At 38.1% G+C, this 27327-nt stretch overlaps 1 protein-coding gene across 1 annotated transcript in view; it reads right to left on the bottom strand.

Moving 5' to 3' along the window:
- GLIS3 (GLIS family zinc finger 3) overlaps nucleotides 1–27327 on the bottom strand; it is a 121596-nt gene that overhangs the window by 15925 nt on the left and 78344 nt on the right. Inside the window, exons 5-6 of the mRNA XM_056514643.1 lie at nucleotides 12018–12159; nucleotides 3510–3669 (exon numbers count right to left, since the gene is read on the bottom strand). Coding sequence (XP_056370618.1) covers nucleotides 3510–3669; nucleotides 12018–12159 — 302 coding nt within the window. The remainder of the gene's footprint in view (nucleotides 1–3509; nucleotides 3670–12017; nucleotides 12160–27327) is intronic.

The raw sequence follows: 27327 nt of genomic DNA, 5'->3' as shown, positions 1-27327 counted from the left end.
CCGACTCAAGCACTTGTCATTTGTAAGTGTCGTTTGCCCACTAAAAAGAAAACGTAATTAACAGGCGATCCTCGGAAGTGTCCCACGCCCAGAAAGAAGTGAAAGTACTTATTTAGAAACCACACTGTTAACTAGAGACCTTCGAGGCAGCCCTTTGTATGCTACACACAAAGGGCTTTGTAACGTGAAGGTTGGGTGTCTCGGCTTCTTGGGTGGAACTTCCAGAGGCTTTTGCTTCTGGAAGTCTAGCTTGGAGCTACTTACTATTCTACAGTGAAATCATGAAGGGAATATAACTACACACTCAAGCAAAAAGAATCACTGTTGCAGAACTTATAGCATAATGGTACTGCTGAACTGAACATTTTGGCCCCAAGTTCTTCTTGCCAGCATTACACAGTCTCTAGAAATTCCTGTGAGGCTGGGATACATCATGCTTTAGGGACATACCACACCTGTGATTCACAGGTGGATAAAATAAATCTTGGAATATCAAGTCCGTGAAAAATTTTGTTCATGTCTCACACTGATTAACACTGTTCAGTTCTTGCTCAAAAGTAAGCTGTATATGTTAATAATTCATTATATAAAGAAAGAATTTAAAAATATTAATTTCAAATATTTAGCACCACCAGTTTTGGGGCACTCAGCCACATATGTTAAATATGCCATATAAACCCATAATTTTTGATCTGAGTTCTAATTAGATTGTTCTTTCAGCTTATTTGTATGCTTATGCCTTCTTGTGTTATGGAAGTGAGTGAAAAGGAAGTGAAGTACATATTAGATATTATATATTAGATATATATGCCTTTAGGGACACATTTGGTACCTTCATTGAATAGCTGCAATACTTCATATTAGTGGAGCACTCAAAGCTTAGTACCAAAGACTGACAAAATGTAAATCTGCACTTTTATTATTTATGCTCTCTCCTTTGATAAATGAAGTGGTTTCTTAGATTCAAACTCTCTAGCCATCTTGCACTGTATGTTCTCAGAGTTTTGTACACATAATGAATGCAATGTAAGATGTGTTCCATGTTTGGGTCAGTTTCTCACATTAATAAGGCTTAATCAAGTCTACACTTTGCCTCACACCACCCAGAAGGGAAAGACACATGAGAAACCCTCCCATCATTTCTCTGCCCCATCATATCTGGAAATGTAGAGAAAGTGCTTATTTCCTTCTGCTTCTGTCTCTCATAAATCTGAGTCTGCTGTCCAAAAAGTGGCACAGACTTGGCTCTCAGCATCATTAGACAGACAGACCAGTTTGGATCAGCTTCAGTCCAACAAATACAGCCTTCTGCTGGAGCAAGGGCTGGCCAGCCTTTCCTAGCTCTGAAATGACCCTGGGCATGCACAGTGTGTCAGGAACCACACAGCATAGAACCACAGAATAGTTTGGGCTGGAAGGGACCTTCAAAGGACATCTAGTCCAGCCCTTATGAGCATGTGGGGCAACAAATCCTCTACATCTTGCAGTCCTCTCAACAATGAGGTTGAAATAAACAGGATGATTCACACCATCAAAGACACTATCTCTGCCACTTTCTCCCTTGAAGGTCTGTTCACCTTTTCACCGTTCTCATCACACCCATGAAGTGAGGTGAGAGCCTACTCACAAGGTCCCTAGGTGAGTGTATGTGTTAGATTCAAGATGCAAATTCTGCCTTAGTTCTTATTTTAAACATTTCCCTTATTTTTACCTCATGTATTGTAATCAAACCAACACTGCTGTAATACTTTTTCCCTTTTCTGAATTTAAATTGCCATTTGTCACAATACCTAAATGAAGTCACTGGAACTTTTTTTAATCCAAAGCAGTTCAACATATGGGAATTAGCACTTAAAGCCATTTTAGAGAGTGTGTATACATTTAACACATTAAAAAGGAGTACACCATGTAAGGTTTTTATTATTCTGTAGAGTACTCTATTATCTTGATATCTGAAATGCATGCAATGACTTGAGTGAATGAAGTCTCAGTCTAGGCACCTCTGCTATGATTTTGCAGAAGAACCTCAGAAATGGGCAAATAAGATCATTGTCTTTTATAATGACATTTATACCTATAACAACTATTAATGTGTCCCTGCCTGTCACCTCATGCTCTGGCAGTCATTGGGTTTGCTTGGATGAGGACATGAACTGAAGAGGAATCTATACTGGGACAGAAAAGCCTCTGTGTCAGGCAAGGGAAAATGGACAGTCCCAGAGGGTGCACAGAGGGCCAGAGCCAGCACAAGGAAAAAATATCAGGATCATGGGGGCAGGAGTGGGGAGACAGGAATGAACCAAGTAAGTGAGCTCCAGTGATCATGAGGCATCTCAGACTGATGTGCAAAAAGCTCAGTGATTTCCAGTGGCTCCAGAACTGGCTAAATTCCCATGTGAAGTCTGTAATAAAAATGTACTTTCACCTTTCGTTAATTTCCTGATTATGTTCTATCTTCCTGATACAAGCCAGAGTGAATATTGCTTTCATCCAAAGAAATTATGCTCATTTACCAGTAATTGAAATCTAGTGAATGCTGTTTTCAGGTTTTTAATTGGGGACTTTGTACTCTTCAAATTACTGTCCTATCTGTCACTCAAGAAAATTAAATACTTTGAAATACATTAGTGAAATACAGCAATTTATCACTTAGACCACTGAAAAAGAAATTTAGAAAATAATGTTTAAGTATCCATGAGCAGATAGGAACCGTTTAGTATTTTGTGTGATGATGCTATCTTCATGACTTTTTCACTAAAAAGCATGTACTTAGGCCTTTTCTGACTTGTGCTTTGGTAGACTTCTGATTTAATGAGCTATAGATTTCCAGATCTGCAGTACCTAAATCATTGGAAAGATTGCCGAAAATAATTTAGGGAATGTTTAATGATGAAAATCAAAACACATCCAAGCAATTGGTTTTTATGCCACTGAAATATCTAAAATCACAGAATTTAAAATACCTAACCAGCAAATAATAAAACATACAGAACTGTCATAAAATAAATCCTGACTATAAATCAAACTCTGAAACTAGTGAAATAAAAATTTGCTCATTATCTATTGTTCTTCATAATATGGCAATTAAAGAAAACAAGGCAAGGCCTTCCTTCAGAAATGCTTACTATTGGGAGAATATTGACAGAATACTACTCTTCTCCTAAAGTAAACAGAAACATGAATCTCAGAGCCCCCATTCTGTAAAGTATGGCTTCAGTCATCAGTGTACCAGCTGGAATCAGTTTTCTGGCTTGGGCCCTTTGTTGGGATCAAGAAGGGATTGGAGGCAGTCCCTGAAATGGAGATGGATGGAAAGTCTCCCTCTCAGGCTGGAATAACACTGTCCATTTCACCTCTCCTTCTCCTGATAAACCCCTACCCAGAGCAGCTGTTAGGCCAGGGCTGCCAGCAGTGCCTTTCTGCACACCAACAATTACCATTTCCCCCCATCCTGGCAGCTCTGAAGACACTCCAGCCCCAGGCTCCAGCTGGGAAACACAGGGACTTACCTCTCTGAGTCTGCAGCTGTGAGAAGAGGTATCTGGGGAGGATGCAGAGGGCTGCCCTGAATGTTATGTCCTGGGGAAGAGTGGCTGCTGGGGTGGGACAAGGACACTGCCCCAGCTGCTATTCCACTTTGATTTATCTGTGTGCTGGGGATCACAGCTGCTGAAAGTAAGAGAGAAATAATGCTCATCAGGCAGGAAACAACACTGATAACTGACCTAACAACAACAATATTGACAAATGACCAAACACCAACACGCAGCCCCCTCAAGCTGAAGTGCCAACTCTTAGCAACTAAGAAAACTAAAAGTTTTCTGAAGTGTTGTTTTCCATACAAAGGGAAGAAGAAAACCACATGAAAATAAGTAAGTGTTCTTTACTGCTTCCAAATGACATTTCTATGAAACGAGGCATGAATGATCATAGACATGCTCATTGTCTTGGAATTTTTTGTCTGAATAAGGCTGCAAATCTTCCATACTTTTCTATTGTAGAAGAGGTGTCAAATACTTCCTAAGACATGTATTTTTAGAACTAGGGAAGAGAAAGAACAGTTTCAAAAAATATAAAATGCTTTCTACATTTCCCCCTCAGCTGTAAAAGTCACAAATTTCTTGAAAAGCAATATTGCTATCATTGTCTCAGATTCCTTACGAATACATACACAAATTTTTAACCATCCTTAACAGTTTAATAATTTTCTATGAGTTTTCTCTTGTATTCTTTCCAATAAGGAAAGTTTCCTGCCCGTTTCCTTCCTGACTAAACAAAAAGCAATACAGTACTTTGTTTGAATGCTGTAATCAGTTGATCCAAAATCCTGTGACCTTATTTTCTTTTAACCCCTTCTAAGAAAAAAAAAAAAAGTTTAAATCAGACAAATTTAAGTCTTTGTATCTCTGAAAATCTAGTTACCCAGCTGTTTCTACTGACATCTGTGTCAGGTAGCTTATGCAGATATTGACTGGCAGACAAATACATGCTCTTAAATATTTTATGAACCCAGAGAATGAATTAGATAGTCTGTCTAAAAGATAAAAATTTCCTCTCCTGTTTGTCCTTTGTATCTTCCAATCTCTTTTTAAAAAAGTATTGTTCAGGCCTAGTTTACAGAGTAAAATTCTACCAATAATATTTACATTATGTTAGTGAATATGTTGGAGCTAATGATTTAAGTTTCTGGATAAAATCCTGGAGTTTAAACCAGTTCCCCAGGGGGCACTGTCACTAGTAAAACATTTTGCTAGGCTGAAATAAATATGTGCATGGATGCTGCAGTCCTAGCAGACGAAAAACTGCATTAGAGGTAGCCTCACTACAGATAAGTCTTAATGAAAATGATTTCACAGGTCATAATTTTCTCATACACAGGTGTGAATTTTGCTACAGGAGATCAAAAGGGTGAAAATTCACCTTTTTGTTTAGACACCTCACCTCCCAACTCCTCAGCTTGCTTTTAGAAAGACTCTGTTAATCCTTACAAGCCCACCTTTGTGACACACTGGGTATTCACCAAGCTAAGACAGAGTTAAAAAAAGGCTCATGAGTCTGATCATGAGTCTGTAGCCTCGTTAATGAGCAGTCCTGGACATCTTTCAGCTGGTGGAAATGACACACAGTGTAAGATGACAGAGAGGAAACCACTTAGTAAATAAAAACATCCAATACAGATGCTGTAGAGGTAATGGCAAAGTTTAAGGGAAGTTGACACTGGTGGTCAAACCTGGAGGAGTGGAGGCTGACCTTGGTGCCAGGCTCTGCTCTTTCCTAATTTTTGTTGCACCAGAGCCCCCAAATCACAACCCAAGTGACAACAAACATCTGACAGTAGAAGACATTTAAACCTCAAAGAGGAACAGAGGAGGCAGGTCCCACAGGAAGATGAGACATGACTTAAGACAGCAGAGTAACTCACTAAGAAAAGGCTGAGGACATTTTCTTACTAAGACAGGGGAATGGTTTTATTCCACTTTGCTTATGCACCACAGAAGTTACTTCTTCCATGTCAGGGTAGCATCAAGAAAAGTGCAAAAGGAAAAAAAACAAAGGAATGAACTCTTGAAATTCTTATTTTATCTTATATGCAACACAGAAAAACAACCAAGCACACATTCTGACAGTAAATGCAGAGAGAATATTTAATGAATCAGGACACTGAAAAGGAAAGCCTTGATTGTCTAAGTAAAAAGAGACTATTTAAATTATTTCTTGGCAAAATAGGGTAACTTGCATTTTATCATGACAAAAACTAATAAAACTGTAAAAATATACAATGGCTTAGTTTACTAGTAGTGTGATCTTTGCATTTAAAATTAACCTCTTCAGGATCAGGAGTAAAAAGATTGGATTATGACTGGATTATGTCTTCAGCACAAAGGTAGCAAGAGTTTTTCTTCCTGATGTAGCTATTCTCCACCATAACCATTATTAGCATTCCATGCAAGTGTTTTGCAAGCCATGCCTGCATATTTTCTAGCTGGTTCTGGCTGTGGTAGCACAGGCTCCCACAGCAGTGCCCAAGATGTGATGGCTCTGTCTCTGGGAAAAGGTTATCCATAGCCAAGCATGGGCAGCCACTGCCAGCCTTCTGGCTAGGTTTCCCAGCAGTACTTTATTCTTCTGTTTCTGATGAAGACAGAGTACACAATGTAAAGTAAGATGCACTACAACAGGCACTAGAGGAACAGATAGGATATTTAAGAATAAAAACACATATGTATTAGCTGCAAAAACATACTCCTTTATCCAAGGTATGTTAAATGCTCACAGCATGCCCAAAGAGGGTATCTGGGCTCCCACTTTGCTCTGTAATAAAGCAGTGTGGGAGAGCAGGGAACACCTACGGGCAGCACAACACAACTTTAGTCACTGCAACTTCTTTCAAGATACTGTGTTAATAAAAGCACCTCCTTGGGCACCCAGTGAAGTGAAATCACAATACCAGCAGCTTCTGCCTGGCAAAAATGCAACTATTAAAACTTCCCAGCATAAACACAGCACTGGTCCAAGCTACTACCTGAATCTTGTAATTACCACCCTGAAGGGAAACATTGTCAGTCATTAGCAGTGTACAGACACATGGCAGTCCAAAAATACTGTCAGTGACAGGTTACTTCACTAGTGAAGACTGACAAAAAACTTTGGACCCTTATTTTAATAATAGCTTGACCACAAACTTGACCAGCCGTGTATCCTGGTGGCCAAGAGGGCCAATGGCCCCTGGCCTGTGTCAGGAATGGTGTGGCCAGCAGGAGCAGGGAGGTCATTCCTCCCCTGTACCCAGCACAGTGAGGTCACACCTCCAGTGCTGTGTCCAGTTCTGTCCCCTCAGTTTAGGAGGGACACTGAGACCCTTGAGCACATCCAGAGGAGGGAACAAGGCTGGTGAGGGGCTGGAACACAAACCCTGTGAGGAATGGCTGAGGGAGCTGGGGATGTTCAGCCTGGAGAAAAGGAAACTCAGGGAAGACCTTATTGCTTCCTACACTGTCTGAAAGGAGGTTGTAGCAAGGTGGGGTTTGGCCTCTTCCCCCAGGTAACAAGTGACAGGACAAAAGGAAATGGTCTCAAGGATGCTAAGGGAGGTTTTGTTTATTATTTACAAGATAGATATAGCGTAGTCCCAACTTAGTCCTGACTATGAACCTCAGATTCAGTGACAGGCACAAAGTTTCAGTCAAAGAGAGGAAGGAGTCATGTTTTGTCTTCTGGGTCTCATCACATACCAATTTATGAGTACATAAGAATTTTCTATGAGAATATTTCTGCAAACAATTCTTTATGGGAAGGTAAATTCACATGGATCTTCACAATGCATAGAAACAAGTTAGGCACTTACAAGAGAAAATAAGCCTCTGAATAAAGTTTCTCTAAGAAAAAGAAAGCAAAAAAGTAGCACTTATAGTGTCACAGAATCTAAGGCCCCAAAAAGTTATTTTTCACTCTAGTCAGAAACCTGTAATTTCATGAAACATATTTAAATGCAGAAATTTGAAAATTACCAAAAATGCTGTAATTGAAGAGCATATTGGACTTAGTATCGTCAAATCAGCACTCTTAAAAACAATTCCTGCCACCAAAATACCTCCCCTCTAATTACTGACAGTATGAAATTGGGGTAGAGCTGAGTAAGACAGTGTGAAGTTTTAATTTTGCAGCTCAGTTAGTTACATACATACATTTGTAATGTTGCTCCTTTTAAATTACTAAATATAGTCTCCTATTTCTGTGAGGAACATTTATGAGGTCCTTGACAACAACTGATTTACTACTGCACAGAAGGAAAAATATGAAATGTTTTTTGCACTTGGAAGCATCACTTGCATATATTCCCCCCTTTCACTTTCCCTAGGAAGTCCACACTTCCCCACAGGATTTTGTAGCCAGGAATTTGTGGATTTGTGCTGGCTTGAGTTGTAAGTGGTAAGCCCAGCAAATGAAAAACCTATTGTGTGATCTACCTTTATCCCCAGCTCATCTGTAAATCTGAAGTCTACAGAGAACATGAAACTCAAGAAGCCATCATGCGTTAAGAGGTACAGTAGAAGTAAAAATTGCATTTTCAACATAATAAGCCTGTTTCCAAAGCTGGTCTGCCACAAGGACCATCTGCACTGATGGCCTTTGTCTCTTTTCAGGTATTTTGCAGGCAGATCATACATACTGGAAAACATTAAAGTACTGAAGCAACAGAGCAGGGTCTGGACTAGTATTTTAAGCCATTCTTGAAATGGCATCTGTAGATCACATCCCTGCCTTTAGTGGATTGTAGTTTCTGAAGTTCAGTCTCATCATGATTAATGCAACTATAAATGGTGCAAGTGACCGTGTTGCCTACAATATTCAGCAGTCCATTGGTAAACATTCTTAAAAACGGGAACCCAAACATTACATCAATTTTTTGACTACCATTAATTAGTCTCCTAAGTAAAACTGGTAAATAAAAGGGTAAGTCTGAGGGGAAGCAAACTACCCTCCTTAAGCTAACATAATATTATTAACATTTTTTTGCCCCCTGTAATGTGTATATGATCCTACCTGGGACTACATCACATTAAGCAGGAATTCTAGATATATATGCAATACATAAATTCATTCTAAAAGTTGAAAACATAGATCCTCTTAATTGTTGGTAGTCCTACATTACTGCTCCTTTTGCATCCATTCCCTATGCATCAAATACAATTCTGTTTTTCACAGCAAGGGCCATTCATGTGTCAGTTCTTCCTTCTCATTCTTGTTTTTTTTCTTATAGGATTGAGCTGTAATTACTTTCCAAGGCTGTCATCCTTAACAAACTACTCTCTAAAGAAAAGAACAGACCATTTTTTTTCAAAAAAAACCCCAGACTGCTTTTTTTCAGACATCTCTTCAGGACTCACTAGGACAATTGCTTTAACAAAATTATTTCAGTAATTAATAATTTCATTAATCTATTCCTGTATGTGTCCTTACCTTCTACCTACCTGTTGTATCTACTTACTTTCCTATCATTACCTTAGATACAAACTCCTGGGGGATTGGATTTTTTCTTATTAGGTGCACAGAGAGCCCAGCCTAGTACTATTTCAGTGGGGTAAAAGCCCAAAGAAAAGTGTTACTCAAGCAAAGCACAGCAAGTCATATGCATAGAAGTAGTTAGGTCAAAGTTTCACAACACAGCAGAAGACATTATTTTAAAAATACTTAGAATTCAAAGAAATGATGCAATTTTTAAATTCCAACTTGCAAAGAAAATTATGCACTTGACAAGCTTTAGAAAGATCCTTTGCTTGCTCTGAAGCAGAGCTCAGTGTGATATTCAAGTAAATGCTTACAAATGAATTACACATTCTTGCTTATGCTTAAATATGAAATGGTCAAGTTTATCCAAACAGCACAGTAAAAAGATGGGGGTTGTTTCTGCTGCATTATTTATGATTCTTCCAGTTTTAGTGATTCTAGATTTCTCTGTACAAAGTAAGTTCATACTATTTCACAGTAGAAAAAAAAATTCATCCTCATGTTGCTATTGTGAGTGCATTGCTCACATCTTTTTTTTGTGAAACGAGTAAACCCAAATTCCTAGGTTCAAAATTAAAACCTAGATACTATCATAATGCTTAGCCCTTAGTCTATCTGCTTGCTTTAGACCTATAAATGTAATTTTGTTTTAGTTTCAAGGAAAGAATCTGTCATGCTACCTCACTGTATTAATAAGATTATAGTCAGTTTGGATTTCTTCTATGAAGTCATAAAGACTACAAGATAAGAAAAAACACTTTTGGAGACTTAACTCCATGTAATAGATGTGTAATAAAAAAAGATTATTGTATTTTATTTAAATGTGTCTGTGTTTATAGATTCTGTATTTTAACAGTACTGAGAAACTATACAGTGGTCTCTGCATGTGTTCTGCAATGTAAGTAAAAATGCACCTGCATCTAAACATATACTTTTGACATTTCTTACAGATTTCTAATAGTTTGCTCTCAAACATTTATTCTGTAGACTTCTTCTACAAGAAAAAAAATAACCTTTGCTTTAAATGTGCATCATTACAATAATAAGTGAAGTCACCTTCAAGTAAGAAAAGTTTGATTGGACACCGCTGGAAGAATGAACATCTATTCCTCCTTCTACTTTAAAAGCAGCAGAGAGACATTTCAGATGATATGCTGTCTCAAATTTAATCAGTAAATATAATATATTTAATTTTTCAGAATTTCCAAAGCTGTTAATTATATTTTTTAAAAATTTGTTTTCAGTGTATTTTGAAGGGTAGAGGCAAGACACTTACGTTTTTGTGTATCTTAGTTTTCTCTCTATGGGACATGAATGATTTTCATGTTGCTATTTCAATAAAATAATTCCCTGCCTGTTGGAGTTATCTCATTTGTTTATATAGTATATTATCCTGCAGCAGCCCTGATGTGTAGTTAATGAAACAATTTATTTCCACTGGATAAGGTAGTTGTCAAAATGGAGTGACATGGATTGAGCTATACCTGACATATACCTGACTCGGTTAACTGATGTGAAACAACACAAGTGAATGGAACTACAAGAAATATGTCAAGTTATAGATAGCTGGGAACACAGGTAAGAGAAAGCAAATTATTACTTACACAGAAATTAATGCTGATAAGAGTACATTGATTAATTACCATAAAATTAACTTACCATTAAAATAAGAAGCAGTGCCAGGAAAGAATAAATAAATTATTATATCCAAGAAGGTTACAGTCAGTAATGCTGCAAACATCAAGTATTGAAAGACAATGCATGAATGAGACCACAGAAAGCAATGTCTCAGTCTCAGAAGCTGTCTGTGAGACATCAGATGGCAGACAAATCCCAGCTGAGGGCTGGCTGGAGGCAACAGCTTTACCCAGCTTCATGGGCTGCAGCTTGTTCAAGCCACAGTCAGCCTGTGTTTGGAGTGACCCAGCAGAGAGAGCTGGACATCATTTAATATGGCCAAAATCACATTTTTAAAATCTGAAATGTCTCTCTTTTTTCATGTAACAAATGTCACACTTAGTCTGTACTCACACTAAGGCATTTAAAAGGCATTACTTAATAAACTAGAATACAACCAACCACAGCTTTAAATGTCCTGATTTTTTGTCATATAAACCTACATCATCACCAACTATTGTGAGACTCACAGCAGCATTGACAAAAAACATGAAATAGGATTGATAGCTTCACAAGCCTCGCAGTAAAATAAAACCACTTATTGAAATGGCCACTTCATATAATGTCATTTTCATCACTGCAGATAATATCAATGAAGCCAATTCATTCACTTCCTACATCTGGTTCTCATTTAAAAGCTGAAGTGATAAAAGACATAATGCATTTTGCCTGAAAGTTAAAAAGAGATGCCCTCACAACAACTAAAATAATGCATTGAAAAATACCATTGCTCTCCTGAGCATTAAGGTTTATTATCACTCATAACTTACCAATTGTTCCAAATTTATTTGAAATGTTAACAAAAATTGTACATGTAGGCAGTTATGACAAAGATATCTTAGTAGGAAAATCTCAGATATTTAACTGAAAATTAGGACAATTACATTCATAGTGTAAATATGTTGATTGTATATTTATAGTCAAAGTATGTGAACTCATAATGCAGCATTTCAGTTCCTTAATGCAGACTGATACATGATTCATGAATAAGGCAGAGGTAAAATACTGTGATTTTAAATGATGCTTAATGTATTCAAGAGGTCTACAAGGGATGATAGAAGTAAATTGGTAGCAGAATCAAATGCCTATAGAGCAAAAATAACCATCTTTGTTGCATTAGATCTTTTCATGGGTATAGTATGATTTTTTTTTTGCCTCCTTCCAAAAAACATATAAAAACATGTTGGAAATCTATATTTTTTTATGTTACTTTTCATATTCTATCCTTCTTATGAGATAGATATGGATTTCAGAGCCCATTCTAATCTTAGAAAATGATTCCTCCTAAGTGAGGAATAATACAGCAGCTTTTTATCTGTCTTATTCTATACCTGGGTAAATATCACAAGCAGGCCCTGGGGAATGTCCCATGGTATTATCTACAGCATCATGTGGTGACAGGGCTGGCTGGAGGGGCTGGATTGCAAGGCAGTCATTCAGGATGTCCTGGCTGATTTCTGAGCTTGATCGCAACTGAAAAACAAGAGATAAAAAAGGAGAAATTGTAACAAAAGATGGACATGGACAAAATAATGGAAATAACCACAAAAATCTTAATGTTGAGGTTAGAGAAAGAAATGGAGCACAACCAGAAGTCTTCTCTTTTAAACCCACATTAATACCATCTTTTCATTCTAGCAGGCTCTTTTTGAATCCAGGTAAGAAAACACTTCCAGATGCTTACTTAACAAGACTAATTAGGACAAGGACTACTTGTACAGGTAGGATCTTGGGCAGAAGAACTTCAGTGTGTTCTTTTGTACACACTGCAAAAGAGAGGAGTGGCCTAGTTAATAGATATTGGAGATTTATCAGATGTCTGACATTGCTTTTATCAGTAGAGGGGTACTATAATGAATAAAAATATTTTCATGCTGGTTTAGTGCCCTGAACTGCCTCACCACAGGACCAGAAGAGCAAAGGTGCTCATAACACTAGAAATGAGAAACTGGAACAAGCAGCCAGGAGAGGTAATATACAGGCAAATAAGGATGGAGATGGGACCACTTCATATGGACTAAAGTGATCTTGAGACCCCATTCTTAAACAGGCTAGGACTACATTTGTTTCTTATTACAGCAGAATTGTGAGTGCTCTGTCACTGCCAGTCATCCTAGGTGCATCCATGGCCACTTGCCTGGTACCTGATCCATCACCATCACTTGATTAACAGCAAGTCTGTTAATCTGACTCATCACCAGAAAATTCACTTTAAAAGCAACTAATAAACAAATTCATAACAAGAGTCTTCCTTTGGATGAAACTGGGTGGTGAGTCTCAGTATGAGGATGCAATAAAATACAGTTAAAAAACTTCAATTTAAAAAAAAATCCCAACACCAAATTAAGGAAAAGGGAGAAAGTCTGCTGCAGCACCCTAACAAGGATGGCACAGATGTAATGCCTGAGGTTTACTGCACCCTGAGGTTTAGGGCAGGTTATGGATGCTGCTGCAGGCTGCTGGGACTGATGACTGTCCTGATCTGCTGCCTGATGTTAATGTTATATATAAAAAAATCTGCCTGTTCCTTAAAGTTATTTTGGGTGGTGTATTCATTTAAAAGCCTGGAAAACAAAGGTCTGCACTGTCATTTCATCCAGGTTCATGCAGCATGATGGATGCTGCACTTTCCCAAGAAGCAAATCTCACAGAGGCCACAGAGGCTTCTCCTCTCTTATTAGGTGCCATGAGGGGTGAGCAGGTAACAGTAACTATAACATAGCCTAGCACCTCTAAAAACCTCTTAAGGGGAGGAAGAGGAACAAGAGGACAAATTTCTGCTCATACTATTCTCAGAAATGAATCACAGAATGGTTTTAATTTGAAGGAACCAATTTCCAACCCCCCTGCCACAGGCAGAGACACTCGATTCCACTAGATCAGGCTGTTCAGAGCCCCATCCAACCTTGCCTTGAACACCCCAGGGACAGGGCAAATGAAAAAAGAAGAGTAAGAGGAAATGATTCTGAACACAACCATAAAAAGACCCATTGCCACAAGATGACCCATGTCCACAAAATGCTGATAAACAGTCCAATTACTTTTGGTAATATGCACTGCTGCAAAACCATGGCAACTGAGAGGAGAGTTGTTCTTACACATCACAAGCACCCAACCCTTTAGCTGGAGACTACATAGCCAGTGATACCTATGCACACACTCTGTGTGCTGGGGATTCCTTCTCTTAAAAACTTAGCCAGTCATTATTAAGCCCGAAGTTACACTGCCTCTGTGAGGTGCATTTGTTATTCTAAAATTGTAGGAAGGGGAAGAATGGATGGGAAAGAGGGAGAAGGGAATAAATACCCCAAATGCTTTTATTATCCATATTTACAATCAAAGTGCAAACAAAGGTTCTTCCACTTTGGCACTCGTCATCATTTGCTAGTATCCAGTAATCATGCTAGGTTTGCTGCTATCACTAATAACACTTCCTTTTCATGAAACTCAGTGCTTGTGAAATTAAATGTCAAATATGTCCTCATTCATGTCCTTACAGCTGCATTATTAATAAACTTTATGTGAATTTAAATTTCTATGGAAACTAAAGTGAACATAAAATGAAAAATCTGACTTCTATGGAAGAATCAGTATTCTATCATACAGAACACACAATCACAGAAGCTGCCTATGTAAAGTTTTCTCAATATTCTTTTTAAGAAACAGATCAATTTTCTATATCAGATGGTACTCACGGATTAAACAGTGAGAAAAACAAGAAAAGGAGAACTAAGTATTTACGCATTAGTTACAAATATTAAGTAATTCTTGTAAAATAGAATAGGCAACCACCTATTTCACAGATTTTTCTAATTTGCACTGTTCAGGAATCTTGCATTCACAAATGCTTTGATATTTAGAATAAATCTATCCTGACAATCTGTGCTGGCATAAATTTTCTGGCTTTTCAAAACTTATAAAAATGAAGAAAACCTAGGATCATCAAGAGAAAAACAAAAATAGAGAAAGAAACACTGTGAGACAGCTGTGATCTGATTTCTGAGGATAGTTCTTATTTCATGCATTGGCTATAGTTGATTAGTATTTAAAATCACAAGGGCTAGAAATACAATCACAAGGGCTATAAACAAACATGCATACATAGGTGTAAATATATGTATTACAACATGTAATATATTAATAAAATGTGCAATTTTAGAATGACAAGGTATGTATTTAATGTACATATGATGAAATATCCTGAGCAAGAGGTGGGAACTCCACTGACTTGTGCAATAGCAGATGCACACTGCTAATTCAAATTTACACTAAAAATACTACCACAGGCCTTCTACATAAACTCTCCCTAGATAACAGATGCTGGGAGTAACTTTATTGTCTCCTGCGGCAAGGAATGCCTGTAATTTGCTCTTCAAGAGTAATTACTGGTCCCAGTGAAAAGAGAAGAGCAAGAGCTAGAGGAGCCTTCCCTACTCTGCTCCTTGAGGAGCAGGACCAGAAGTGGGTCAGTTTCTTTCAGCAGAGCCTGCCATTAAATGACAGCTGTTTCCCAAACTGATCACAACTAGAAAACTCCATTTCCAACCATGACCATTTTCTCTTGACAGAGGCTGTAACAATGCTTTCTATTGTTACTGTTCCTCCTTCCTCTGCCATTTAAAGCTCATCCTTCTAATGTTTGCCCAGATCTTTTCTCTGTAAGGAGGCATAAACTGTGGCATTTTTGGAACAAAATAGAAGGCAAAACACAGATTCTGGTTCAAACACAGCTGATTAAGGCATTTCTTCTTCCTGTAAAGACATTGAGGGTAAAAATCCACTCTATCTCAGTCACATATTTTTACATATTTCACAGACAACTTATAATTAAAATTTTTAACTGAAAGCAATATCTTGCATTTTCACAAATGCAGGGAAATCAGGGCTATGATTCTTCTTTAGTACGTCAAGAAACACAGAACAGACAATGAAAAGACAAATGATCTTAAAGCAAAATCCACAAACTATTCACTGCAACTGTAGAATTTTATCTTTAGTTTAAAAGGCTCTAAAGGAGAAATAACTGACCAGCTATAACTACTGCCATGCATTTCTTGCTCTGTTTTAACAACACTGCACTTCTTTTCCAGCCTGGACTGTAGATTTACCATCCAAGTGCAAAAGGAAGCTGATATTCTCTTTGACTTCTATATGAATTGTATCCCAGCACAGATCTCCCAGCACTGTGACTGAAATTCTTCACTTCTCCATGACCATCTTGCTTCTCTCACGATCACTCAGCTGAGCACCAATAAAATCATGCTGGGACTGAAAACGTGGCAATCTCTTTTTAAGAGCTGTATGGTTATAAAGTTGCCTCACTGAGTGGTGAAATCAAAAACTGACAAGTCTGCCATGCTGAGCGCAGCCATTTTCTGCGTGCTGTAATGCAACCTAAACTAATGGCTGACCAAAGTGCAAGCTAACAATCAATTGCACTGCTCACTTAAAACTTCCCTGTATTTGATATTTGTTCCAAATAGTAGCTTTTGAATTTAATAGTTCAATTTTATGGTAAGGCTTGTGATGTTTTGTATTTGGAAATACAGAAGCGCTTCCATTATCACAACATGACAGTTTTTTATAATATCCAAAACAAATAACTTTTCAGTCATGGTTTACAACTGTTTTACTTCTGTGACAATCAGATAATATTTATCACCTTTCAGAGCAATGGATGTACTCCTGTACGTTTTGCACATGAATAAGTAATTACCCAAATTAAATGAAACAAGCAGAAATAATTAGAAGGGAATAAGATTCTTATCCCTCAGTTTTCAATTTCATTATATTTGAGTTCAAAAGCAGAGGCGTGCTGTTGATTTGATGCAAGACATAACCCCAGAGAAAATGTCTCCTTACAAGAAAAATTTTTTTTTTTTCATTTTTCTCTCACCAATGTGTGTTCTATCTGAGAGCTGCACATTTTTGTACCACCTGGCTAGTTTCTTCAGCACTGTTTCCTGTACAGAAGTCAGACACCATCAAGGAAAACATATGATAAGTGTCTTTATGAATAAATACACTTTGTAAGAAAAGAAGCAGTATAACTTGAGAGATCCTAAACCACACTAAATAGTTCAGTAACTCCAAAACCTGCCTGCATGTATTCAGATTGACTTGATTAATTCTTCAGCAAAATCTAGACTCCTTCAGTCATTCAAACATGCCCTTTATCTCATCAAATCACATTTTAAATCTCATTTACATAAATGTGTGCTTAATGTACATGCATATTGTGCACCTAATAAAGTATCTACATATGTAAACGAGACATTAGTTATAGTCTATTTATTTTTATGCAGGTTAGATATGTGTCTGCAATGTCTAAAACCAGCAAAAAAGTCCCCTAAAAATGTTTCATTGGCAGGAATATTTCTGCACTAACTGTAATAGTTCTAGAGATGTGTTTTTGTTTTGTGTATAAAGACAAGGAGGAATTTCTGCTATTCACATAGTCTGTGCTTACTAAGTTTACTAATATCAAGTACAGAGTAAGTCAGTAGTTTTTACTCATTTTCATTGTCTGTAATTTAAGCTGGCATTGAGAGAGCAAAGAATGACCAGTCTATGCAGAGCTACATATTTATTTAATAGCTTTTCTGAAGGAGTACCCAGAATCTAATATTTACTTGTACAGTTAGAGTAAAATAATGTCCTGTTAGTATCATGACATTACAGTACAGAGTACACAGATGTCACCACCAGAAAACTGGAAGTTCACTATGAAGTGATGCTGTAAGACAGTATTTACTCATATTACGGTTTTTCTTGCTAGATACAGATCATCCTTTTACTCACAAAGATCCGCTTCAAGGTCCAGCACTTTCTTGCACAGTAATAAACCTTTCTGACAACAGACAATGACACAGAATCAATAAAAATTGTCCTAATTCTTGCCTCTGGAGGCCACAGACATCTTGGGGCAAAGAACCAATGCAGACAGAAGGGATTTCTCTATGCTCTTTGTTTTCAGTGAGTCATCTGTGCAGGACTTTTAGAGAGAAATGTTCTGCTAATTGCTTTTAGATCCTATTTCAATTAAGCACTTGGCCAGAAAAACAATAAAAATCAAGTTAAACTAGCCTACCTGCACAGTAGTGATGTTAGGTTCTATGCAAGAAACAATTATTTTTCCTAGTCTCAAGGTTTTACTGTATTGAACATTTGAGTTCAATATAAAAAAGATTTCTTCATGTTCTAGCACAGATCAGGAAAACATATAAAAAATGCTTTTCAGTGTCTTAAAAATCAAAAGTACCTGAAACCCATACAATTATGTAACTTTGGCAGATTTCAAATCAAGAAGAAATTCTGGTTTTAAAGCAATATTACAAGAGGAAAATACTGTCCCATTAAGATTGATAACACTAAAATTAATTTTGTTTTTATTATATATAGAAAAGAGAGTTTTCTTTTGATTGTTTTTACACTAATTCGAGGAATATTCTGGATTATATCATCACTAAAATGGTACAGACCACTTTAAGGGGAAAAATTGCAGCTGGGACAGATCTGAAAGGAAACTTAAAAAAACCAAAACAACAACCTGAGAATCTTACTTTAAAGAAAGGAAGAACAGTTTGAGTAAGTGCAGTGGCCTTTTTCTAAAATAAACAGAAGAGCCACAGTTCTGTTGAAAATTATTATTCTGCTCTACACAACTAGAAAGCAAGCATACAGATGTTTGAACACGCACACACACATACATACATATATATATGTATATATATATACATATACATATATATATATATATATATATATATATATATAAAACGTCTCTTCCTGTCCCACATCAGGTTGTATCAAATATGAAATGTTATATAAATTACACATATGAACTTTTCTATTTCATCCTCTTCTTCAGGCAGTTTCAAGAGGCTTGTATCTGATTTTTGTGTGAACATTAGTCTAACAGCTGACCTGTTCAATTCAAAAAGCAGGAAAAAACCTACTGTTTCATGCCAGACTGATTTGGGGATGTAGCTATTATTATGATATTGCTAAGATTCAGTTTTTCCAAGTAAATGCAGCCTGACAAAGAAAACACTTGTACTGCAGAATTATTTGCTTTCTCTTTCTGAAAATACATCTGTTTGGCAAATTTTCACTTCATGAGAGGAAAAATGTGTAAAATAAACACATACTTATCCACCAGGTGCTTCATTTAGCACAAACGTATTTTTCTTCGTATTGCAGATTACCAAAAATTGCCATGGTAATCTGGAGATAATATCAACAGTTTTTAGTATACAGAAAGAGGTTTTCAGATTTCATTTTTAAATTTTTTTTTGTTTAACTCCACTGGAACCTAAATGCATGCATATACCATGTCATACATGAAAATACTCTCTTCAAAATAATATCTTAGATAGATATATAGATAATAGAGTCTAGGACTAGAACTGAAAAACTACCATTCTACTACCAATGCCTTCAGGCATTTAGTTTTTAAAGTTTCCTCAGGACATGCCTGTACATTTTTATTCGCTGTCTGTGAGCTATCTGTTTAGTGAGCTACATGGCATGAAATCAGCCAGACAGGAACTTTCTAACAGTTTTGACTATGAGAGAGCAGGCATTCTTTAGTGCAGTGTGCTGGTCACTCGGTGGATTCTTCTTTCAGCCGAGTGTCCTGAGCATCACTTAAACGGAGTGTTTATCATACACACCAATCACACATTCTTTAGCTATGCCCACCGACTAGATGTATATCTACTACTTTATTTTACATAGTCACACCCCTTATCAGAAGTCCTTATAGGTTCTTTGGGGTCTTCTTTGGTGGTTTTCTATGTCCAATGTCCTTTTTATGTGGCTCAAGCCCCACTTCTGTGTAAGTGCAGTATCACTGTTTTGCATAACTTCTGCTTCATCAGCAGAGCTGAACTGGCATTCTGCTTGCATTTTGTGTGGCTTCTGTTTGCCTAAATTACATCCTTCATCTATTTCTCCAAGGCTGTGCTGTTCTAGTCTCCTTATCAGAGTGAAATGCTGTTCTGTTTTACTGTTCTTATCAGTGGGACAATGATGTAAAGTGCTGGCTAGGCTGGCACTACTAACTTTCCAAGTTTCTACTGCCTCTGATTTACTGTGGGGCATTTCTGTGTCAGATTGGGTTTTTGTTGTTGTTCCATAATTCATCTTACAGAGCAGTTGTGCCAGAGAAAGGGCAAAGCTCTGCATCACAGGGAGGAAACAAATGGGCAGATGAAGGCCATCCTAAAAAGGGCACTGCAAGTGAGGCAACATATGACTGCTTCAGGAGCAGTACAGAGAACTCCAAAATCAACACCTGCCAATGCAGCTGCCCACACCCATATCCAACAGTGTGAAATCACAGAGGAGGTCTCAGCCTGGAGCAGGAACACTCGCTGAGGACAGTGCTAAAGACCTGAAGAGTATTTGTGCTGGTGTCAGGGTGCTGAACTGCAACTTCCTGGGCATCCCATGCACAGTTTAATATTGCTTGTTCAGACCCTGATGTTGCTTAAGGAGCATAATGAGCAGGACTGTGCATCCAAAGCCCAGACTGAAGTGTGACAGGCTAATGAGAATCATAGAATTATAGAACCACAGAATCATTCAGGCTGAAAAATACCAGCATGATCACCAAGTCCAAGTGTACACCCAGCACTGCCAAGTCCACCCGCGGACTCTTTCTACCAGGCCACCAAAAGAAAGAAAGATTTCTCCTCTATCAAGGAGAGAAACATGGTCATGCATATGCTGTGGCAGGGAAGACTACGAAATAGGAAAAGGATATTGTTTGATATCAAAAATGGACCTGAAGAACATAAAATGCTATGAGCATGAACGGACAGCTGTTTACAGAATTTGGAGACAATCTGGATTTTTATTTTTTCTGCCATAGGTGTAGATGTAATGAAGGTGACAGCATTTATTCTTTCTTTCTTACGCACTTTTCGACACGCCACACTGCCAGAGCTCACAGGAATATAAGCTCAGGACAGAATCCAAGTGCAGGAAGGAATCAGAACATGGAATAGCAAACGTTAACCCATAAGTAAAATGAGCCAACAATCTCCTGTTTATAAAACTGCCACAGCTGTCAGAACACCATGAAAACCACTGGGGGATTTGCCTTTTCCTTCTCCCAGTGAACAAAGTTCTAAATGTGGCAAAGCAAAACCCCCACAGTGGTTCTTCCTTGAGAGGGATGCCTTGTGCACCCCACTAGAGCACACACACTGCTGCTGGTGGAGCGCAGGGCAGCCAGCCACAGCCACTGCTACATTGCTTTCACAGCCTGTTTTCCTGGGTCTCCCTGACCACACTCTAAAGAACTGGTCATTCCTAGCCTCAAAAGTTTTCCAACAAATTGTATGATTAAATTCCTTAAAGAGTGCTGCCCATTTGTAATCCCTTTCTGCAAACATGCCTTTCATGAAAAATTGCTGAACGCCATGGTGTCTGATTTATATTTCATTCTGAAGACAGGAAGCAAAGGGATTAAAGTTGGGGATTAAAACACTTACTCCTTACTGCATTTTCTCCTGCAGAATAGCTTCTTAGTTGCCATGGGCACTGCTCACTGACCCTGTGGCCCTGAATGCACTTCCTTTTGCATTGGTGACATCTTTTAAGTGAACTTCATAGAGAACAAATGAGGGAAAATATCCTTATTTTCAACTGCTCTAGAAGCAAGAAAATAGATTTGCTTCTCTTTCAACCCATTCTCTCCCATTTGCAGTTTAAACAGTGAAATCTGAACAAGAGTCTGAATAAGGTCAAGCAAAAACTGAAAGACACAGAAGCCTTATCTCATGTGGTTGTATGTTTGCTCCCCATGAGGAAAGTTTTCACAAACAGAGCAGTTTCTCCAGATTAATATAGTCACATAATGGAGAATGTCACTGGTAATTAGCTCAGTGCCTGGATGACCTTCTGAAACATCAGTGGTGTAATGCTCTAACCCTCCTTGGCTCCCTCCTTCCTTGTCAATTAACCATTCTGAGTTAGAAAAAAATGTTTAAAAATAAATTCTTCCATGTAAGAAACACAATAAGCACAGCGTTTCTTGAGTTGCAAAAAAAACCCTTTCTTCAAATACTGAGAAAGGAAAGAAAAAAGCTGGAGACCCATCATGAAATTAACAAACAAAGGATACTAGCTAAAAAAATTCCCCAGACATGGGTTTTCTTCTCATGTTATTCACAAAATCCAAAGGCTAGTATAAAATTTTGGTTTTTCTAGAATCTTTAAACAAACTGGTAGCTTCATCAGTTGTGTGGTAAAATCAATATGTAGTCACAATAAATAGCTGATTTCTACTGTACTGTAAGGGAATTAAAAAACGAACCATCAAGAAGTATGCAGCTCTGTAAGAGGTCTGTTTTATTCTGCTGAGGGAATAAAATATTTGCTGGCATAACCCACATAATAGAAAGCCAGTCAATCTCTCAAAATTTAACAGAAATTTCCATGTTAACCTTTTGAAAACATCTGTATGTCTTAGTTTGACAGAAATATTGTTCAATAGGAGAACATCATGTCTTTAGGCAATTGGGTTTTTTCTGATTTCTTGTTTTTATTGTAAGGTGGACAGGTCTATATGTCATACTACAGGTTGAGCTGAGAAGTGTTTGAGAAAAGTGCTGCGGAAAAGGATTTGGGAGGGATGGTTGACAAAAAACTCAACATGAGCTAGCAATGTGTGGTCACAGCCCAGAGAGCCAAATGTGTGCTGGGCTGCATCCAGAGCAGTGTGGGCAGGGCCAGGGAGGGGATTCTGCCCCTCTGCTCTGCTCTGCTGAGACCCCACCTGCAGTGCTGCACCCAGCTCTGGGGTCCCAGCACAGGAAAGATGTGAAGCTATTGGATTGGGTCCAGAGAAGGCCACAAATTTCATGAGAGGACAGGAGCACCTCCCGTACAAAGACAGGCTGAGGAAGTTGGGGATGTTCAGCCTGGAGAAGAGAAGACTCATAGGAGCTTTCCAGTATCTGAAGGGGTCCTACAGGGAAGCGGGAGAGGGCCCCTTTTTCAGGAACTATATTAACAGGCAAGGGTGACTGGCTTAAAACTGAAAGAGAGTAGGTTTAAATTAAACGTGAGGAAGAAATTCTTCACTGTGAGAGTGGTGAGACACTGGAACCAGTTGCCCAGAGAAGCTGTGGGTGCTTCATCCCTGGAAGTGTTCAAGACCAGGCCGGATAGGGCTCTGAGTCACCTGGTCCAGAGGGAGCTGTCCCTACTCATGGCAGGGGCATTGAAATTAGATCTTCTTTAAGGCCCCTCCAAGCCAAACCGTTCTATTTTCTATACACATTTTACTTCATAGGGCTCTAAGAGAGAAGAGGTGAACTTTTAGAAAAGGAATATAAAATAACTAGGCTTCAGAGGAATTAAATTATTAAGAACTGCCTCTAAAGGTGAGGATTTTATCTTCCCTGTTTGCTAATATGAAGGTTGCACAGTGGAGAAGAGGAATACCCGTAGGATCTTTACAAACAAGGTGGCTTTTGTAAAGCCCCCACAGTTCAGGTGGGAACCCTCATCAAGATCAGCAGAGGCCACTCGGAAAGGGAATGCCAATAATTGCTTTGGCCAGATGATTTATATCCTTGTCCCATTGCTCTGAGTGTGCTCCACACCTAGTGTGGTCTGTCTGCTCTACTAGAAGCCACCACCACAGTCTGAAGTAGGAGTGGATATGGCTGAGGTATCACACTGCCTGCTTCATCTCAGCAGTGCAGTCTATAACAATTTTTCTTATTAATCAGGAATAGTATTCTGAAAACTCCCTACCACAGCTAGTTGATCAATCTCAGAAGAGCAATAAATGTAATGAGGAAGAAATCATGCATAAATAGCACCAGGATTAGAGAAATTCTGATTGTCTTCTGTGCTTTACTCCTGCACAGCAAAATAATACCTGAAAAATCCTCCTTCCAGTCAGATATAGAGGAACAAATGATGGAAGCATTCCATGATGATTTGGATAATGTTTTGCTAACTTCCCAAAAGTGGCTGTTTAGCCATCATTTTACAGCTGACCATTCTGTATGAAAAAGAAAGATTATCGGACAGAAATAAATCAGTCTGGAAGCCCTGCACATAACCCTTATCTCCTCCAGTCTCACCACTCCCTCCATTCCTTAGTGATTTGGTACATATACCATATAAACGGCAATTTTAAAAAATCCCCATCATGTCTAGATAATTTTCAGAAATATCCTTTGGATTGCCTTTCCTGAAGCCATGCCTCTATGATATTTGATTTCTGACAGCGAGAATACAAAATTTTTTTTCCCCCGGAAAAAACCCAGAAAAATAAATAGAGCTCTTGTGCTAGGCTAAGACTAAGTCATGACCTAGGAGTCATGATGCATCATGCTGAGTCAGTTGAATCCTTGTATGGGTTCCTCCAGACCTATTTGAAAGATCTAAGATGGTACAGGTTTACAGGACAGATATCTTTTAGAGGCAGTTGTTAGGTAAGCATTCAATACCTTGAAGCTTATCTAAAGAATATATCTGACCCATAAATAATTTTAATAAAAAGACCAAAGACATGATCTGGTCACTATTGGAACTGCCAAGGAATCACAGGCTGGTCAGCTGAATGAGGAAATTATCCTCATATAAATCATCCTTCAATTCAAAGTCCAAACTAAGATTTTTGCAATCTCTTTAGCTTGTCTTGTTTATGCTAATTGTTCAAATTATCTCTTCCCTTTTTTCACAAAGATGGAGCTAACTGATTGTATCTTTAATTATTTCACTTTTTAAAAATCAAATAGAAACATCTTTTAAATCTTTGTTGATTCTGGTTTTTTGGCAGGACATGTAGGCTTAAAGTACTATTATATATGACAACAGTTATTCACTAGTATGGATAAAATTAAAACTATCTAAAAGCACAGCCACTGCACTGTTCAGATGATAAGGTCAATGTTACTGAACTGATCTTGTTTTGCCAAACAGCTGCACAAAATCAGAACCATCTTTTGTCCTTTTAAAATGATCTCTTATCTGTTTGAAAGTGCACTTTTGAAAAGAGAAAACCTTTAAGAAAGGCAATAGACGTTGCAGATATTCAGGACAACATCCACAATGCCAGTGGAGAGTCCATTCCATTCCATTCCATTCCATTCCATTCCATTCCATTCCATTCCATTCCATTCCATTCCCAGTGGGAACTGCACTGCAGTATTTGAAAGTGAATTAAATATTTTCTTTAGATTTACAAATACAGATTTCTTCAGCATGACTGCTACAGAAGTAGTAAATTACTTTTCACAGTACACTTGAATGGAAAAGACAATGATCTCATACTTGTACAGGGCTGAGTGCCATCTTACCCAACATGAAGACCATAATGGTGGTATTGACTGTCTGTACAGGCTTCAAACCACTGGACCTCTCTAGCAAAGAAGGCTGGAGGAGCTGGGCCTGCTCACCTTGATAAGAGATGAGTGAGAGGGGACCTCATCAACGCCTGTAAGTCTCTGAAGGCAGGGTGCCAGAGACTTTTCTCAGCAGTGCCAGGCAATAGGACAAGAGGCAACAGGCAGAAACTGATGCACAGAAAATTGCACCTGAACACAAGGAAGAATTTCACTGTGACTGTGACTGAACTCTGGAACAGATTGTCTAGAGAGGCTGTGGAGTCTCCCTCATTGGGGATATTCAAGAATTGTGCCACACAGTCCTGTGCAATGTGCTCTGGGATGCTCAGAGCAGGGAGGTTGGATCAGATGACCCCTATGATCCCTTCCAACCTGACCCATGCTGTGATTATGTGTTCTAATAGCACAGGGTCTGGATTTTGTTAATGATATGATATGGATATAATGAGTAGAATGATATGAATGATATAAGCAGAACAGAACAGCATTTTACTCTTATCAAGGACAGTACAACAGAACAGCACAGCCTTGGAGAAATAGATAAAGGATGTGAGTTAGGCAAATAGAACCCATGCAAAACGCAAGCAGGATGCCAGCTCAGCTCTGCAAGGCTGACAAAGCAGAAGCAATGCAAGAAAATGATACTGCACCTACACGAAAACAGGGGTCAAGGAACAGGCACCTAAAATGACATGGGACATTGAAGACAGATCCCTAAGGAACTTATAAGGACTTGATAAGGGGTGAGACTATGTAAAATGAAGTAAAACATGTAGATCCAGTAAGGGGGGATAGCTAATGAATCAGAGATCATTTTTGTGTGATAAACACTGTTTACCCGACACTTGGGCATTCTATTGGAGACAGGATCCTCCAAGTGACCAGCACACTGCACTAAAGAATTCCTGCTCTCTAATACCCAAAACCATGTTAGAAAGTTTCTATCCGGCTGACTGTGGTATCACAACGTTCCATAATTTCATGTTCATTATCTTCAATAAAAAGACAAACTGAAAGAGCTATGGATTCTTGATTTTGAATACAATACTATCAGTTCACAGATGAAAGACATTTGTGCTTTACTAATATCAAGAAACTGTAGCCAAATGAAAACAGGCTTACTTGTCTAGCCAACTTACAAAAAAAATTTTGTAAATTGTTGTCATTTCAAAGTTGAAATGAGAACAAGATTAAAAAGAGAACACATTTCAAAAGTAATTGTAGTTGAGGGGCATGTTGTACATTAACATTCCTCTCAGCATTACTTTAATCTCTAATTTTGGGAACTGCCTTGTTTTTTTTCACTGACTTGCCAGCTTAGAAGAAATCTCATCTATCTTCCCAATGGCAGAGTCAGCAATTTTTCCTTTTAAAAACATGATAGTAAACATTGCTTTTCACCTCACCAAAGTATTTTAAAATTACAGACTGAATATTATGATATGTAGAGACTATACCTAAAATGTTTTAATTAACATTTTCAGCATCTGTTGCCAGATATCTGCTATTATATATATGCTATTTGGGTATATGTTTGCCCTCATTTTTATGAAGAATTTTTCAAATTACACAAAGGTGATTAAAGCAGGCATGACTATCTTTACTCTCTCATGGGTCTGCTTTCCTTTGATGAATAAATGAAATTTTATTGTAGAATCCATTAAATCACTTATACTAAATGCATTTGTGCTGGGATCTTCTTGGTATATAGGAATTCATGTCATTATCCGGCGAGATTCCCAGTTAAATATATTTAGTGGATATCTTGGGCCTGGGAAATGAAGGGGAACAGTGGCTGCATTATTGATTTGCAGAAAAGGAATTTTGCCATATATGGTAAGTCATAGACACACATCAACAGAAGTTGCTTAAAATAACTGAGAGTTGGAAATTTACCTATATCCCATTGCATAATCCTATTTTAGAGAGCCATGGAAAACGTCAAATTTTTGAAGAAACATCTACAGAATCTGGGGCGAAGACTCAATGTAAACATCAGCACAGTACATAAGATTCCACTCTTGTAAATATGCTCCATCCTGCTATTTAAGTCTATGCAACATCAAAGACACATTTGCAGGTACAGTCTTGGAGAGCCAGCAACTTAAGACGCCACAATAATGTCACTTGGTATGCAGGGGGAGGTTAAAGGAAGGATTAAAACCAGTCAGGCATGATATATTAAAGGAATCCATGACTAACGGGGTGTGACAGCAAAGGGTTCCATTCTTTTCAACAGAAAAGATCCCTAGGGTTTGAAGTA

Source organism: Oenanthe melanoleuca, chromosome Z (genome assembly GCF_029582105.1).
Source record: "Oenanthe melanoleuca isolate GR-GAL-2019-014 chromosome Z, OMel1.0, whole genome shotgun sequence".
NCBI classification, from domain to species: domain Eukaryota; kingdom Metazoa; phylum Chordata; class Aves; order Passeriformes; family Muscicapidae; genus Oenanthe; species Oenanthe melanoleuca.
Note: the sequence above shows the minus strand (reverse complement) of the source record. Positions and strands in the feature narration are given on the sequence as shown.